Source organism: Hoplias malabaricus, chromosome 15 (genome assembly GCF_029633855.1).
Source record: "Hoplias malabaricus isolate fHopMal1 chromosome 15, fHopMal1.hap1, whole genome shotgun sequence".
NCBI classification, from domain to species: Eukaryota; Metazoa; Chordata; class Actinopteri; order Characiformes; family Erythrinidae; genus Hoplias; species Hoplias malabaricus.
Genome location: NC_089814.1, coordinates 13,371,996 through 13,389,592, shown reverse-complemented (window position 1 = coordinate 13,389,592; position 17,597 = coordinate 13,371,996). Strand labels below are relative to the sequence as shown.

Here is a 17,597-nt window from a genome sequence, read left to right as displayed (position 1 = left end):
CCCCCACAGTAACCTCAGACTGGTCTGTCTTCAATTCACTGCCACCGGTCACGCCCTGTCTTCTGCGTGGCTGTCAGTGCCATACACTGCTCATCTACCCTCCATTATACCCGGATCACCAGCACAGTATCCTGCATTGTTCACTGCCACAGTTCACTGGACAGCTGGTTCCATCTTTCAGGCTATTCACAATCCCTTGTCACCAAGTGTACACATGTTGTTTTCAGACCGCTCGTCTGGTATCATTTGCCTTTCATTGTCCATTGCCACTATTTGTTTGCATTGCTTGGGCTGACGTATAGCTGCTTTGAACTATAGTATAGTATAGTATAGCTACCTTCAACAATTTTAAGAGACTCACCCCACCAGTTCATGACTGGAATCAGTCATGGGAGAAAGTGCAGGGGGCACGTCTAAGCAAAGTATCTCCAAGTGTGCATTTGAAGAGATGCCATCATCTCTGTATTTCCCATGTTACATCTAGCTGGGCTAAAGTTATTTGAAATGCTGCTGGTGAATTGCACCAGAAACAAATAAGAGTTACCAACTGTAATTTTACCCCTTTTAATTCCAACCATAAAATTATACATAATGCAATTTTAAAACAAAATTTTGGAAAGAAAATTAAGCTCCAACACAAAAAAAAACATACACTGGTTTTGTGCAACGATGTAAAGTTGCCCAAACACCAATACTGAGAAAAGGAAATAGAAAAAAAAAATGCAAATCACAAAGAAACTGCTGGTGTTCTCAGAACATATGATCAACCCAGAGCCCAGACCACAAAGTCACCGAATGTGTTTGGGAACACATTGGTTATTAGAAACAGAAAATTCCACCAAGTTCTAAGACTGAAATCTGGAAAAGTATTTCTGCAGAGTATTAAATGCGAGTCTAATCTAGATTTTTTAGCAACACGAAAAATGCAGAAAACATAATTTGCTAAATATATTTTTCTCTTTTTTTCCTGGTGCTGAATAATTAACAATGAGTGTTGACTACTTTAAGTGAAAATAAATGCCACAGGCTGCATCTCAAATTGCTTCCTTCACACACTGCACCATTGGCAGGTCATGAAGGTACAACTGTACGCCTGAATATGAATATCTAATAGAAAGTCATTTACATTCTACTTACTGCTATCTATTTGACATATAATGAAGGACGCTGGGTGTAGAAGAAGCCAGGTTCATGACCCATGAAGTGCACTACATGTGGAGCAGTGAGAATTTTTTTAATTTAGTGTGGAGTAAACAGTGAGAGTAGTCTTTCTAACTGCAGGTGGCAGAAGAGCGCCGTTGCGATGTTTAGTCTGCAGTTAAACCCCGAAGGAAGAAGAAAAATCAAGAGGTGAGGTGTTAGCGCTGATATATTAATAGACGTTTTTATAAATGAACAGCTGTTTTGTAATTATCAGGTTGTAACCTTCTGGTAGAAGCTTTGCTATCTTCTTAATATATTTCTTAACGTTAGTGTTCTTTCTTTACTTTAAAAAGGCCTAGTTTTCAGGCGTTGTGAGTAACGTGGTAGCATTGGCGGAGATGTTTTGAGAAGTCAAACGCTAAGATGCATTAACTTTTGAGATATATAATATAGCTTAGCAAATATGACATATAAATAACTTTTAAGATTTTAACGGCTGAACATTTTTCTAAAGGCTGTTTTATAAATTAACACCGTGTGGACATTAAAGTAATAATATATGCGTATTTTGCATTGATTTTCAGCTCCATTTAACTTAACATACAGGAGCACGTAATTACACAACTGCAGTCCGTTTGTTGCTTTGAATGCTTTTTTGTCCCCTTTCACCTCGTTCTTCAGGATCACCAGAGTGCAATTATTATATTTTTACGTCTTATATGGACACTGACAAGGGTGTCATGGTTGGTGTTTGCGATTGTACGAATTATTCAGACACAGCAGTGTAGCTTTTACTGTGCCCTCTGTGTTAGACACACCTACCTACCCTGATGGTCCCCTTTGTAGATTTATATCAGAGATAGTAGATCATCTGTTGCTTTACAGTTTGTGTTGGTCATTCTCTAGCCCTTCATCTTTGATTTAAAAAAAAAAGATGCTGTTTGCTGGATATGAGGGCTATCCTTAGTCCAGCAGTGTCACTGAAGGGTTAAAAAAACTCCAGTAGCTCTGATTCATTCATTCATACAAGTGCATGACACACATGCTACCATTAAGTGAGTTTCACTGCAGCACTGAAAATGGTCCTTCAACTGAATAATACCTGCTATGCCATGGTATTGTAAAGGTCTTAACTTGAGGAACAGTGTAAAATTGGGACTACACTTTGTTGCTGAGATTAATGTGTGGCTTTTTTGGTCCATGTCGTGTACTTCACATTCCACTGTATTTCAATTATAATCGATATTAAAGGTTGAAAGTAATATAAAAGAAGTCATATGTTGTATAAAAGAGCCTTCTTTTCTAAAGAGAGAACCAGGAAAACTTTAGGGAAGGGTCATATTTTGTGGAACCCTGGTCAAGCAAATTAATCTTTTTATTTTAATTAATTTATTTTTTAAACTAGGTTTAAAAATGGGTCGCTCTTCCAAAGACAAACGGGATATTTACTACAGACTGGCTAAAGAAGAGGGTTGGAGAGCGAGAAGTGCCTTCAAATTGCTGCAGCTAGATGAAGAATTCAGCCTTTTTAAGGGTAAGTCTTATTTTTTAGTTATCTATTGTTACACTTATGTAGCGCCTTTCTAGACACCCAAGGACGCTTTACAATCCACCCTGCTCAGAACGCTCAATCCACAGACACACACACTGGCGAGAAGCAGCAGCCAAACGCGCACAGCGTACTCTCAACCAGGAACGACCGTCCACCTGGAGGAATGCATCGGGCACTAGGATTTCACCCAGAATAGAGCGCCAATCCACATCTGGGCACATAACCATTCACCCACACATACAGACATTCATTCACATACTCACTCATTCACTCACACACCAGGACATTTATTAGAGAAGCCAATTCACCTACCCTCCATGTTTTTGGACTGTGGGAGGAAGACCCCGGAGGAAACCCACGCAGACACGGGGAGAACATGGAAACTCCACCCAGATGGGACTTGAACCCAAGATCCCAGCGCTGAGAGGCGAACGTGCTAACCACTAAGCTTCCGTGCCGCCCAATTATATGTGTATATTATAATTACTCTCCGAAAAATTGACACAGGTGGTCCCATGAAGTCTAATCTGCTTCTAAATATTTTTAAATTCAGACAAATATTGGATGAACAGGACATGTATTGTTCTTTGTAATTCACGTGTGATTATCGCCTGTGATGTCACCAAGCACTATTTTGGAGTATTGTTACAGTGAGGGGTAAAAAGAAGCAAAAGCATTAGAATTGGAGAAGTATAAGCAAAGTGAGAATATTCAACACTGAGCAAACTCAGCAAAAAAAAAAGCATTTTTTTGGATTATTATGTCACCTTTAACAATATTAATCTATACTAGGCTATATTTCAGTCAAGGGAGCACACAATAGTCAAGGCTTTGTCTGGGGATGTCAGTTGGAGGAATTATTAGGTCTGGGGTTAATGGTTTTTGGCTTGAGATCCGCTATATTTTAAGAATTTGTTCTTAATGACTTACATGGTTAAATTAATGGGTAAGTAAAATAAAATTATATAAAATCAGGTCTTCATGATCTACCTGGAATGGTAAATGGCTGACTTGTCCACAAGGGTAGAGGGCAGGTTGGACAGTGACAGCCTTATTTGTTTCATTTTAGCGACAGTCTTTTTCATTTTGTTTTATTGGACCAATTCTCAAGCGGACTTTCAAATAATCATCAGTAAATGTGGACAGATAATTGGACTTATTTATTTTTGTGATTTACTTAAGGTGGCACTAATCAAGGATCATTGTGTTTAGCACAGCAACCTTCAATTACATTCAAAGTTTCTCCCATTTAAGTATATTAGTGTGTATCAGGGCAAACCTTAGTCCTAAATCAGAGACATTGTTCATCCCAAATAAATAGAAATCAAAAGAAAAAAATATGCTAAATGTTCCCTAATTACAGAACAGAACTGAGCAGAGAATAGCTCCAAAATGGCAGAGAAAACAATGCTTGTGTTGGTTTTATGTCTTCTATCACATAGTCCAGTTGTAAACATCTAGTATGAAAGGTCACATTATCACTTTGGGGGCAGCCTTGGCCTAATGGTTTGAGGTTAGTAGGTTGCGGGTTCGATTCCCAGGACAGGCAGAGACATCCATGTCTGAAGTGCCCTTGAGCAAGGCACTGAACCCCTAAAATGCTCCCTGTGCCCCGGGGATGGCTGCCTGACACTCTGGGTGTTTGCTCTCAGCCCCTAGTGTGCTATTGAGTGTGTGTTTTCACTGCTACAGAGGGGTTAAATGTGGAAGACACATTTCAACTGCACATTATGACTGTAGGTTTTTTGCAGGTGTTAATCGAGCTGTGGACTTGTGTGCTGCCCCTGGCAGCTGGAGCCAAGTTTTGAGCCGCAAACTCCGGTGAGTTCTCTCAATACCATTTGTACGGCAGTACCAGCTGTCCAAAAGTACTTTTTCCTCATAAATAAGCTCTCATTTTGTTTAACAAGAGTTTGCTAAAATTTGTAGATATAACCTAAAAGAAAGTATAGTTTTCCCAGATTTAAGTAATAATAAAACCATATACTGTTTTATCTATCACATGCCATACTTGTAGAGGAAAGGAATCAAGTGAAGAGGTGAAGATTGTGGCAGTGGATCTGCAGGCTATGGCTCCTCTGCCAGGAGTCACTCAGATTCAGGGTGACATTACCAAGGTACAGCATTGTGCTTACAAACTGTGGCTTGTAGTACCTGGGTAAAAAATACACTAGTGCCGAAATTTACAAGTCTTACAACCTCCTAGTGATTAAATACATTTCATATGATTGATGAAGGATGAGTGACCACTGAAAAGTTTGTGTTTTATTGTAGATTTCCACAGCTCAGGAGATTATCAGGCATTTTGAGGGACAATCCGCAGACTTGGTGGTGTGTGATGGAGCTCCTGATGGTGAATTTAATAATTTTCTTATAGGCAATATGTATAGTTTGCAAGTGTTAATCTCTAAAGTCTTGCATTGAAAGTGAAAAGTAGATATTAATAGATAAGAAACTATTAATTTGTTATTGCTAGATTTTACCAGAAGATATCCATTTATTTTAACAGTCAGGTATATCTTTGAGAATGGCTTCACACATTGCCAGTATGGAATTTGCTGAATTTAACAGTTTTCATTTGTTTTTGTAGTTACAGGTCTGCATGATGTAGACGAGTACATTCAAGCCCAGCTCTTACTGGCGGTAGGTACAACTCCTCTAGTTCAATGTGACATACATCTTGCCCCTTTCTGAGCATTAAAAATGTTATCTTTTGGCTTGAGAACATAGGGTAAAACTCAAATGTTTGTCCAGAGTAGTAAGGCAAATATATATAAAGTCACCACTAATTTATCTAAAGTGAACTTTTGCCACTTGAACTCTAGGCTCTTAATATCACAACCCATGTCCTGAAACCTGGTGGGATCTTTGTAGCAAAGGTAGGTTTCTTTAAACTTAATATTTTGATAATGTAAAGCTTCATAATGTAATTACGGTGCTGCCTCTTTAGAAAGACATTTTAGAATTACATTTCTAACATCAAAACATTCAAGATAAGGGTATTTGCCTAATCATAACTGAACATCACTCTCTGCTTTTGTCTGAGTGAAGATTTTTAGAGGCAAAGATGTGACTCTCCTGTACTCTCAGCTCAAAATTTTCTTCAAATCGGTCACCTGCGCCAAACCCCGCAGCAGCCGCAATTCCAGCATCGGTGAGTACTACTACTGCATGTTCTCTTTAAAATGAAATTCTCGCATACTGTTGGGATTGATCCCGTACTCTGACATTTTATTTAAACTAATGTTTAAACATAGCCATCCCCATATTGGGAGCCTACTTTTATAGAGTGTTAACAGTTTAATTCAGGGAATATACAGAAGCACACTTGCTTTCCATAGAACAAAATATACACAAAATAAAGACCCATCAAATATTGTTTGATATTTTTTGGTAGTTAAAATAACTGTTGTTATTTTTTTTATTTATTTATTTATTTTATTTTATCTTTTCTTCCCAAGAGTCATTTGTGGTGTGCCAGAATTACTCTCCGCCTGAAGGATATGTTCCCAACATGTCAAACCCACTACTCGATCATTCATATGGTAATAAAATAGAAGATTTTATACATTGCAAATATATCTTAAAAATAATAATAATGCTCCGGTTTCTTCCACAGTCCCCTTTGTCCCCTATCCAAATACTCACATTTGTACCCTTGTGTGCAAGGCTTAAGGGTGTCCCAATTATTATTTTGTTTAATTGTCCTCAACAAGGGTGCACAAGAGTGCCCCACCTGCATGTCTGCTGAAGAGGACACTTTTGTGAAGGGAATTACCCATGATCCACCAAGGGACTGTAACCTTCTTCACAGAAACCAATAACAAGACTTCTCAGAAAACATAGAAATATTAACCCTTTAAGTGATACTAAAGTCTTTTGTCTTTATTAAAATGACAATGCTGAAATTAAGGGAAAAGCCCTTTTTTAACTGTAGTGATGTAAACGTATATACATTTTAGGCAGTTTAGTTTATATTAACAGTGATATTTTAACGTTACCTTTACTCACCCTTTTGACGACAACATCAAACGTCACTTCCAGGATGGGCTTAGGGCAAGAATTGGTGGGTGGGTGTGGGTGTGGTGCCCTACGATGGACCGGCACCCCTTCCAGAATTCCAGGTAGGCTCCGGACCCACAGTGACCCTGAATTAGATAAGATGTTACAGACAATGGATGAATGAATGAAAATGGGCCATTTTAAGATGTGTATAGAGGGATGTAATATATTAAAATGTATATACAGAAAGGTTGTTTTTGTGTGTGTGGCCAGTTTAATTGTCTGGTGTCCTTTTTTCTGTTAGATGTCGATTTTAACCAGCTAGAGGGGCCAAATAGAATCATTGTTCCATTCCTAGCGTGTGGAGACCTGAGTGCTTTTGATTCTGACAGGACCTACCCTCTTCAGGTAAACAAACTGATAGAGCTGTTAAAACAAAGCTGCTTTCTTGACTAAGATATTAACTCTTATTTGATCTGGATATTTGGTTTCAGCTTGATTCCAGTAAGGAATATCAGTATTTGCCACCCACTCAGCCTCCGATTCGACCACCTTATCAGCAAGCCTGTCATCTACGCAAAAACAACTTGTTGGCCAAAGAAGACTCACCGTCAGCCTTATTAGATGATTCCCTTTCTGCCATGAACCTCAGCACAAATCAGGAAACTGATACGCCATCAGGAAATCACTGAAGAGTCCAGCATGTTTGGAATATACTTTTAAATTCTTTGTGCTTCTAAGATTTTATGCTTTTGTTTCCTTAATAATCTGCCTTTAGTCTTCAGTGGCTGTTTTACTGAAAATTTACTGTATTTGCCATGAAAGCAATGTTATTTGAATATTAAAAACATTAAAAGAAGGGTTTTATGCCACTGGATTTTATTTAAATGTAATGAAAGTCTTTGAGAGAAAAAAGACGTGCTCAGCTGTAGATGTTATTTAGAAAGGCATGATTTTAATATCTGTTTAATGAAATCTGTTCATTGAGCTCTGAATCCTTGACATCAGTTCTGTCTGTTTCCCTTTTCCTACAAACAGTCTAATTTTGTCCCTGCCTTTCGTGATACCTACACACTGCCACAGTTATGGTTATTATCACAGAAGCCAAATATGGCTGCAGTTAAATGTTTGTACACCTAAACTGAATGATGGCTGTGCTATATTTAAATCATTACTCCCATGATTTTTCTGCCTGATCCCTGCCACATTCATAATGAAGATTACTACAAAACTGACATTAGCTTGATTATAAATAGAAGACAGTGGGCAGGTAACTTTTGAGTCATTAGTTTTGTCCTTTTCTACGTATTGGAAACTTGTCCTTGGTAACTAGTTACTGATATGGCATATATTGTATAAACCACAGCTTTATTTTTTTATAATTGAATACACAACATAATTTATTTTTAGTCTTTGCTATCCACTTTTCTGAAAATGGGCCTTCATACCAACATTTGAGATTTCTATGAGTGAAGCAGAGCATAAACCTCATTTCCATAAATCCTTTTTCAGTTCCTCAAGTAGCTGGTTTACATATAAGGTGCAGCCTTCTTGACACGTTCAGTCAAGATTCATCAGATAAGCCAGTTTAGTTTACGTTAATTAGGAATTGAATATAAATTTCCGTTTTGAAGTGGTGAGGAATTATCTGTTCTCAGTTTTACATTGAAATGATTTACCTTTCAGTAGGACTTGCATTCATTCTGCTAAATGCAGGTAAGTTATTTATATATTTATTTATAGCTAGTACTCTGTTTCTATTTTGTCCTGAGGCAGTGTATGTAGATAGAAATATTTTTAATCCCTTACACATTCAAATTCAAAAAGTTCGTTATTGTTCATAATCTAATAATTTTATTTTTTTATGGTACTATACTAATGAAGTACGTTATAGCTTTACAAAGTTTTACTGGCGTTAATAGATATTTCGCGTTAAATCAAGTGTTGATTTATCTAATTCATACGAATAAGGACAATACCTGGAAATAAATATATTCTTTACACTAGCTCACACCAACCTACTACTTTTTAGAAAAAAATATTTTACTGCATTTATGTTTTTGTATTTATTGTAATTAGATATAATTTTATACAAGCACTATGCTTATTAAAAAGATTATAAATAATTATAACCTTAGGTGCCTAAAAGATATGCACATACTGTACTTTATATATACTTTATATATCAATTGAATACTGACCTCAAAAAAAGATCAAATATGAAGATATTATGTTACACATTTTTCCATAATGATATATATATATATATATATATATATATATATATATATATATATATATATATATATATATATATATATATATATATATGTGTGTGTGTGTATATATATATAAAATATATTATAATAATTATACATTATAATTATTGCCTAAATCTTTAGCTCTTCCAAGGACCAGTCTTTATTGGTGATTATATATTTTGCAAAGCATTCTATTATAATGTCATCATGTAGGGAGAGGATGTAAACACACACACACACACACATATATATATATATATATATATATATATATATATATATATATATATATATTGGCCATTTATATGGATACACCTTAATAAAATGGGAATGGGTGGTGATATTAACTTCCTGTTTGTGGCACATTAGTATATGGGAGGGGGGAAACTTTTCAAGATGGTTGGTGACCATAGTGGCCATTTTGGGTCCAACCTTTGTTTTTCAGTGGGGAAAAGGGTTATGTGACACATCAAACTTATTGGGAATTTCACAAGAAAAACAATGGTGTGCGTGATTTTAACGTAACTTTATTCTTTTATTTGTTATTTACAAGTTTCTGACCACTTATACAATGTGTTCAAAGTGCTGCCCATTGTGTTGGGCTGTCAATGCAACACTATTCTCCCACTCTTCACACTAATAGCAACACTGCAGGAGAAATGCTAGCACAGGCTTCCAGTATCCATAGTTTCAGGTGCTGCACATCTTGATGGTATGGTGTGGTATATGGGGTACAAAGATAGTGGGGCCATTCTTCATCAGTGGAAACCTCAAGGCAACTGGATATGCGAAATTGCTACATGATGATGTGTTTTCCTTTTCCTTTATGCACTGAAGTTGGCACATTCCCTGAGTTTTTTCAGCAAGATGGTGCACCACCACATTATGGGTGTCAGGTCCAAGCATTCCTAGATCAACAGTTTCCTGGAAAGTGGATTGGTTGTCGTGGGCCAGTTGAATGGCCCCAAGGTCTCCCGATCTGACCCCCTTAGACTTTTATCTTTTGGTCATCTGAAGGCAATTGTCTATGCTGTGAAGATATGAGATGTGCAGCACCTGAAACTACGGATACTGGAAGCCTGTGCTAACATTTCTCCTGTGGTGTTGCTATCAGTGTGTGAAGAGTGGGAGAAGAGGGTTGCATTGACAATCCAACACAATGGGCAGCACTTTGAACACATTTTATAAGTGGTCAGAAACTTGTAAATAAATCATGAAAGAATAAAGTTACATTAAAACCAAACACCATTGTTTTTCTTGTGAAATTCCAAATAAGTTTGATGTCACATGACACTCTTCCCATTGAAAAAACAAAAGTTGGATCCAAAATGGGCAACTTCAAAATGGCCACCATGGTCACCACCCATTTTGACACTTGGTTGAAGCTTTGTAGGACCATTGACCCATTCTTGCTTGATGTACAACTTCAGTTTCTCAGGAGTACGTGTCTTCATTGTCATATTTTGCGCTTCATAATGTGCCACACATTTTCAATGGGAGACAGTCATCGTATTCTGTTTTTATTCAGGTTTTACACAATGTCCCAACTTCATTGGAATTGGGGTTGTATATGTATGTGTGATGGGATTTTTGTTGTTTGAAAAATCCGATCTAAGTAAACTGATGAAAGATACAGAAATCATTGAATGTTAAGTGCATTTCATGGTTGGTTTTTGATAAATGCTGACATTTTTTCCATTGATATATGTTCTATTAGTAGATTTTCCCATTGCTTAATGTTAAAATTCTTCCTTGAGCTAACCAATTTGTAATAAGTTGCCAGAAATATCTGATGAGTGTACAGTACAAAAAGGCAGGTATATAGCTATCTTAGGTTTTTGCTGAGCAGTGCATACAGATTTCATTGTCTAATATTCCCATTTTGGACAATGTTTCCCCAGTATAGTGTAATCTGTGATTTATTTTATACTGGATAATGAGAAGATAAATATTGTTAGTCATATTAAATGTGTGTTTTTTCATTGCTACAGAAATAATTAAGAGGTTATTTTGAAGAATGTGATGTAAATGTGTTATATATTTATCTTTCATTTGTGTATATTTTGTATACTTTTGGTTGCAGGAAAATCAGGGTTGTGCCATATAGGTAAGTGTTCAATGGTGAAAGTATAGAATTGGTAATCTTGTGAAGATTATGAAAAGGATTTAAATGTTTAGGTTGGAGGCCTTTTTTTTATATATATATACATGTGTAGAGAGTGAATGGTTTACTGTTAAAACATTTCATTTAACATAGCCACAATCATAAATGCAGTTAAGTTTGGAGGATAACATTTAAGGCATTAACAGTGTTTTGGAGTTATTAGGAATTATTATTATAATTTTTATCTATTTATTTTTGTAAGACTTTTCCTGTGTTGTCATTTCCTTTCTGAGCAGGTGGCCTTGCTGCAGCTCTGGAAAAACCCCAGATAACTGTCAGTCTAAGAGAGGTGACACTGGGAGACATCGTCACACTGACATGTGCAACTAAGTCAAATGCTGATGTACAGTGTTCTTTTTTCAGCTCCCTCCTTCGCAACTCAACTTTCTATACCATCTCTCAAAACAAGTTGTGTGAGATCAGTGTGAGCGGAGATTTGTTGCTAAAAGCTGAAGATGTGCACCCGGAATGGGTCAGGACAGAACTGCGTGTCTACTGTACTGTGGCAAATGGATCAAAATATATACACAGTCCATCTGAGACCATAGCAGTGTGGAGAATAAGTAAGTATATTTGGGGTTTGGGAAGCTTGCCTCACAGAGAGATGCTCTAATGCCTTGGCTCATTGTGTGAATGACTACAAAACTACACAATTAATCAAACACAACCCACAAACTGAACATATCCCTTTAAACAGCCTCCCTTTACCCTTTAAAAGTGACAGGTAAATTATGGCAAAAAAAAGAAACATCACATTGTTTCCAATTATTTCACCTTACACTTTGGGACTCCATATATTTAGTGAATCATTCCTACAAGAAAAATATACTCTGTGTGTGTGTGTGTGTGTGTGTGTGTGTGTGTGTACCTGTAAAGCTAAGAACACATTGCTGGTCTGTGTGTTATAGGTGCTCCGATGATTTACGCTGTATTTGGGCTAGCTGTTGGGGGCTTTCTGATTGTCTTCACTTTGGTCTCACTCTCAGTAATATGCATTAGCTTTGTGTGTTCAATAGGTAAGACTCTATACAACAACGACACATTTTCAAATTGTATGGTGATTCAAACAGTTGTTTTAGAATTTAACAGTTTTTTATGGTAAAACACAAAATCCATAAACTGATCTAGAATGCAATGCAGTAATGATATGAATTCACTGAGTAATCAGTATGTCTGTTACATATCTTTTAATTAGGAGACAGAAGAGCTTTTGAAAGGTCAGTTACTTTTAACATATGAGCATTCTTTAAATGTATTATTGTCTGAGCAACGTTATTTACTTTCATTTTTTTTCTTTTTATATGCAGATGCAATTCTAAGACAGGCTCCACAGATGAGTATACCCTGGGTAAGTCTGGATAAAACAATGGGATTTGATGACGATGATATTATTATTATTATTATTAGTAGTAGTATTAGTAGTAGTAGCAGTAATAGTTAGGTAGCTAGTGCATGGGCAGCTGGTCTGAAGAGGGTAGCAGGAGCTTTACAATCATCCAATCAGTGTCCAGCTGGACAGGTCGGCAGTCGTCCACTCAGAAAAAGATAGAGGAATGGAATTCTGATCTGTTTGGGTGTAAGTAAAACAGAGAATGTGAACATTTCCAGAGTGTGGCAAATGACTCCAGCAGATCTGACTATCTGGCAGTTAACTATTAAAGGAAAAAAAATCTACACCTTTTCCACAACCCATGGGTTCTTAAGGGAGCTTCTGTGAAATGCTTTAATCAAAACACCACAAGGATCAAACAACACAGCCCTGTTCAAATTAACTGGCTGAAGTACTCCATAGAGGGATGGAATTCTGATCTGTTTGGGTGTAAGTAAAACAGAGAAGGTGAACATTTCCAGAGTGTGGCGAATAACTCTGGCAGATCTGACTATAACAGCTTTAACTAAAAGAATAGAACCAGAAGGACACACAGACACACAAAGCATTCCTGAAACACAAGTGTCCCAAGCATTTTCTGGAAGATTACTCCAAAGTAGAAAACGCTCTTCCCCAGCTGAAGCCTTCTGATTTCTGGGAACTATTAAAAAGCCAGTTCACTGTGATCTGAATAATCATGGTGGCTCATAATAGGAAATAAAATCTTGCAGGTATTCAGGAGTTAGCCCATGTAGAGCTTTATACGTCAATAATAATTAATATTATAAATAGAATTTTGTAATTGATAGGAGTTTTAACAGGCAGCCAATGGAGTGATTATAGAACTGGACTGATATGATCAAAGGACAGGAACCTGGCTGCAGCATTTTGAACTAGTTGAAGTTGACTTAAACTCCTGCCAGTGAATCCTGACAGTAGTGCTTTACAATAGTCAAGCCTTGAAGTAATAAAGGCATGTACTAATGTTTCTGCGTCATAAGGCACGGATAAGGCATTTCTTATTGTGGCAATGTTGCCAAGATGTAAAAAAGCTGTCCTAGTGATACTGCCTGTGTTGATCGAATGATAAATCCGGGTCAATCATGAAGCCAAGATTTTTTTGCTGCTGAACCAGGTATAACTGGAAAGTCAGTGAGATTAAAATTTACATCTGATTCTTTGTTTCTTGTCACTTTGGACCCAGTTTTGTTACTGTTTAGAAGGAGGAAGTTATGCAGCCTTTCACGTCTTTTACACAGTCCTCTATTTTCTTTAATCTCTTGATGCAGATCCTTTTTCTGAAGAAGATGAGGAAGAAAAGGAGACAAAAGTAATACCTCAAGACTTTCTTTTTACAAATCAACCCTGCAGTTCTAAATTCAGAATAAGTAAATCATTCTTTCATGTGGGGAGAAATTCTCTTTCACTTTCTCTCTTACAGGAGACTGAAGATGAGTTGTGTTACGCCACAGTGATCCACTCTGAAAACTCTGCTCGCTGCATCAAGTTTGGACAAAGGACAGAATACGCCATGGTGGTCGTTAATATGGTGGACAACAGCAAACCACAACCAGGCCAATATACAGATTCTGTTGACGAAGCTAAAACTGGAAATGCTGATGAGCCTAATGATGCTCTATAAAAAGCAAGCAGTTGTTCAGTCTGGTGTTAAGAGCTGATGATATTTTTGATGCTCTAATAGATTTTTATTGGTGTAGGTTTTATGTCCCCTATGAGACATTGATTTACTGTTCATAGAAAACAGAATTTAAATAGTTTGATATTTGCCAGTGCTTAAAAAGGATTTTAACTTCTTATTAATCAAAGGAAAAAACAGTTACTGTATATTCTCAAAAGCTTTAAATATCATAAGATATTAAACATTTTTCTTCTGTAATTTATTATTTTGCTTTGGGTGGTGGAACATTTTCTTTCTCTCTCTCTCTCTCTCTCTCTCTCTCTCTCTCTCTCTCTCTCTCCCTCTCTCCTTAAAGGAACAGTATGTAATATCTTAAAATTACAGCTTCAAAATTGTGACGCTCCACTGACCTGTAATACGGAGAGTAGAGCCTCTGTCATGGCTCAGCACTGCAGAAACTGCACTGTGTAATTTTTGGAGGATGACAGGAAACCATCCCTGTCTTTCCCCCTCCACATTGATTTCAGTACAGTGTTGTAAAAAATAAATTACACTAGGGGGAGCCCTAGGAACAAAAAAAATCTTACCTAGTGTTCCTTTAACAAATCTATTCAAAGCCTTTTTATGCATAACCTGGATTACACACACATACTGGTCATAGCATTCATAGCATATCATTTGACATTGGTTTCTCCTCTAAAATGAGGATTCATTAATTGATTCTGACAGAATCTAAATCTAGTATTGATCATCAACTTTAGTGTCTGGTTTTAAACCAATGTTTATGTCACCGACTGCTCTCAGAACAGCAGCAAATGGGAGTAGACTCCTTATTGTTTTCCAAACAGTTCCCTGTAGAGGAGGTGTGCCCAAACCTTTGGTCGTATAGTGTCTACTAGATAATCCCCTTATTACAAAACCATAAGTGGTTTTAAAGCTGAATTGTAATTAGTTCAGAAGATCAGAAGATGTGATTAAGCCCAATGTACGTCTCTTACTTTTTTTTTTAAGCTAGTTGTCTTTATATTTGTCACAAATTCAACCTGTTAGTTAACACCCCCCTCCCCCAATCGCATGCAATTCCACCTGCCTCAGACAGTGAGGATAAGCACATATTTCCACTAAAACATGAGAATCTATCATCCACTTCTTTTCAATCTGCTGATAAACCAATACCACTAGACAGAGAAAGGAGAAAGGAAACTGTCCAGATCTATTATCACAGCTAACAGGGGATTGTGCTGGCCAGCATTAAAAGGAGAGGAGAAAGAGGGCCAACCTATCCACCCCGAGAACAAATCCAAATGTGCTTTTATGGACTCATACCCTACAAATGGTAGAGCCAAATTTTAGGCTGCTGCACCACTTTCCCTTTAAGGACTAATTTGTCACCTGTTGTTAATGCTATCCTGCTGCTTGTGTTTCAACCCACAGATGAGTTTAGAATAGGAAGGGCTTGTGGGCATATTATTAGCTCAACACCAGTTCACACACAGCTGGAAGCACATTCTTCACAAATCATGTTATTTTCTAATCTGCTTAGACATATTTAATATCATTGCTTTAGTCATTACTCACACCATCTCATTTCAAAACATCAGAAGAATTCTGCAGATGTGACATTCTGAGTTATTAGTGTGAGTATTGAATGGTAGATGACGGAGGCATGGCAGTTTCCTTCACTGCAGTGGAAAAGAACTTGGATTCTGACTTTGTGTCACTGAGGTGCCAAACTGCTCAATGCCATGACATTCATAAATAAATAAGACAGATGTGTTTTTGAGGTCATGTGGCCCACAGATCATTCTGTGTGGGGAAGGTAATTTGTACTACAGACCTGCTATCTGACCCCAGTGTCCTTGGCCCCTTTTAGAGCTGATATTATACAACCACCAGCCCAGTGATCAGTGTTCTCAGGGCCGGAGTCCTCAACATTTTTGGACAAAAATATATCTTATACATCACCCCAAGCATTTTAGTCCTGCTTTTACATCCCAAACTTTTGTAGATTCCAACTTTAGGAACTTTTTAATATCTATTAAGTAACATTATGTGTTATTTTCATGTTAAGATTACAGCTCCAAAATCATTGTGATGCTTCACTGACTTGCAACACGGAGAATTGCTGCTCGGGGCTTGGCAGTGCAGAATCTGTATTATGTAACTTTTGGAAGAGGGTAGGAATAGCTTACACACAGTTTGATCTGTACAGAAAATCCAGCAATCTACCTATCAATAGCTTTTATTTAAAAAGAAATGCTGGATGAGCAAATTTTGCTCTAACTTTTGGCAGTTAAATATTATAGGGAAAAAAATTCTACACCTTTTCCACAACCCATGGGTTCTTAAGGGAGCTTCTGTGAAATGCTTTAATCAAAACACCACAAGGATCAAACAACACAGTCCTGTTCAAAATAATTGGCTGAAGCACTCCTTCCTTTAAATGAGAATGAGTCACAACTCAGTTCAGTGTGCGGATCAAGGAGCAGAAACTCTCTTTTTTTGGTTATTTTCTTGGTTCTAATTCTCCTTCGCTGTCATTTTCACCCTATTAATTAGAACACAATTTCCAGTGCTTGTTGTTTTTGGTTTGCCCAGTTTAACTTTGTCTTTACACTCTCACAAAAATGTAGATCCAGTGCTGTGCGTGGTGAGACAATTGTAAATTTCCTGTAACCATCATAAGAAACAGTGGAAAATAGAATGACTTGTTTTATGACATGCACCGGCATAGACAGCCCACATTAGCTGACTGAGTTGTTCTATTTCATGGTCAGTAGAGACTCCAGACCCATAAAGTAATGTGCTTATGCATTTAATATTTAATTCAAATATTTTGAGTGTTTATTTTTCCATATTATGTCCTTTTTACATTTTTAAATTTGTGCACGTTGCCTGACAGATGAACTCTGTAGAAAAACTCACAACAGTTTCTTTTTAAACAATGAAGTTTCTGCTAAAGCTTGAGTAGACTGATGAATCAGTGAGACAAGGCAGTGACGCTGAGATAGTCTGAGGGACGCTGAAAGCCTCTACAGTAGTTAACATGTTCACTATACTGGTCAATTGTGTGAGTACCTTGACCCTGGACCTTGATCAGGATGAAGTGGTTACAGAAGATGAATAAATGTTTTGATTACATAAATCTATTTGAATATTAAATAATGAATAATAATTAAATGGGCCCTTAGGGGGGACACAGTGGAACTGCTGGTATTGTCAGTGCCACACTGCTCCAGGGTCCTGGGGTTCATTGATTCAATCATAGCCTTGGTTCAATGTCTGTGAAGAGATTTGGGGTGTTCTCCTGTGGGTTTCCTCTGTGTGCTCTACTTTCCTCTCACAATCCAGAAACATATGATGGAATATGGATTGGCCGAGTGAAATCACAAAGTGTAAGTGACTGTGATGATACCATGTTGTGCACTGGTGCACTGCTGTGTCTGATCCACTCATACTATTGTAAG

General features: G+C 37.2%; 2 protein-coding genes across 4 annotated transcripts; both read left to right on the top strand.

Moving 5' to 3' along the window:
* The first annotated feature begins 1,228 nt into the window (after positions 1-1,228).
* ftsj1 (FtsJ RNA 2'-O-methyltransferase 1) lies at positions 1,229-7,558 on the top strand. Of its 3 annotated transcripts, none has more exons than XM_066646309.1 (11): positions 1,229-1,350; positions 2,549-2,677; positions 4,447-4,516; positions 4,713-4,812; positions 4,970-5,048; positions 5,286-5,338; positions 5,521-5,574; positions 5,747-5,849; positions 6,157-6,240; positions 7,002-7,105; positions 7,192-7,557. In XM_066646309.1, the coding sequence occupies exons 2-11, from the start codon at positions 2,557-2,559 to the stop codon at positions 7,387-7,389; spliced, it is 966 nt and encodes a 321-aa protein (XP_066502406.1). In that variant the 5' UTR covers positions 1,229-1,350; positions 2,549-2,556; the 3' UTR covers positions 7,390-7,557. The 3 variants fall into 3 exon arrangements, with proteins under 3 accessions (XP_066502406.1, XP_066502407.1, XP_066502408.1); XM_066646310.1 differs by having other exon boundaries at positions 1,348-1,468; positions 7,192-7,558; XM_066646311.1 differs by lacking the exon at positions 1,229-1,350 and adding an exon at positions 1,390-1,417 and having other exon boundaries at positions 7,192-7,558.
* A 618-nt stretch (positions 7,559-8,176) lies between these two features.
* LOC136668896 (uncharacterized) lies at positions 8,177-14,322 on the top strand. Its single transcript, XM_066646642.1, has 8 exons — positions 8,177-8,413; positions 11,042-11,065; positions 11,359-11,685; positions 12,031-12,138; positions 12,318-12,339; positions 12,430-12,470; positions 13,781-13,821; positions 13,933-14,322. Exons 1-8 carry the CDS (start codon positions 8,368-8,370, stop codon positions 14,131-14,133), a joined length of 810 nt encoding a protein of 269 aa, XP_066502739.1. The 5' UTR covers positions 8,177-8,367; the 3' UTR covers positions 14,134-14,322.
* Positions 14,323-17,597: the final 3,275 nt, after the last annotated feature.

Bases quoted from the DNA above. Each gene is read 5' to 3' on its own strand.
- ftsj1 (XM_066646310.1), top strand. From the start codon at position 2,557: ATGGGTCGCTCTTCCAAAGACAAACGGGATATTTACTACAGACTGGCT. The intron at 5,339-5,520 runs GTAGGTACAACT...CTTGAACTCTAG, and splicing joins AAGCCCAGCTCTTACTGGCG to GCTCTTAATATCACAACCCA. The intron at 5,850-6,156 runs GTGAGTACTACT...TTTCTTCCCAAG, and splicing joins CAGCCGCAATTCCAGCATCG to AGTCATTTGTGGTGTGCCAG.
- LOC136668896 (XM_066646642.1), top strand. From the start codon at position 8,368: ATGATTTACCTTTCAGTAGGACTTGCATTCATTCTGCTAAATGCAG. The intron at 11,686-12,030 runs GTAAGTATATTT...TGTGTGTTATAG, and splicing joins CATAGCAGTGTGGAGAATAA to GTGCTCCGATGATTTACGCT. The intron at 12,471-13,780 runs GTAAGTCTGGAT...CTCTTGATGCAG, and splicing joins CACAGATGAGTATACCCTGG to ATCCTTTTTCTGAAGAAGAT.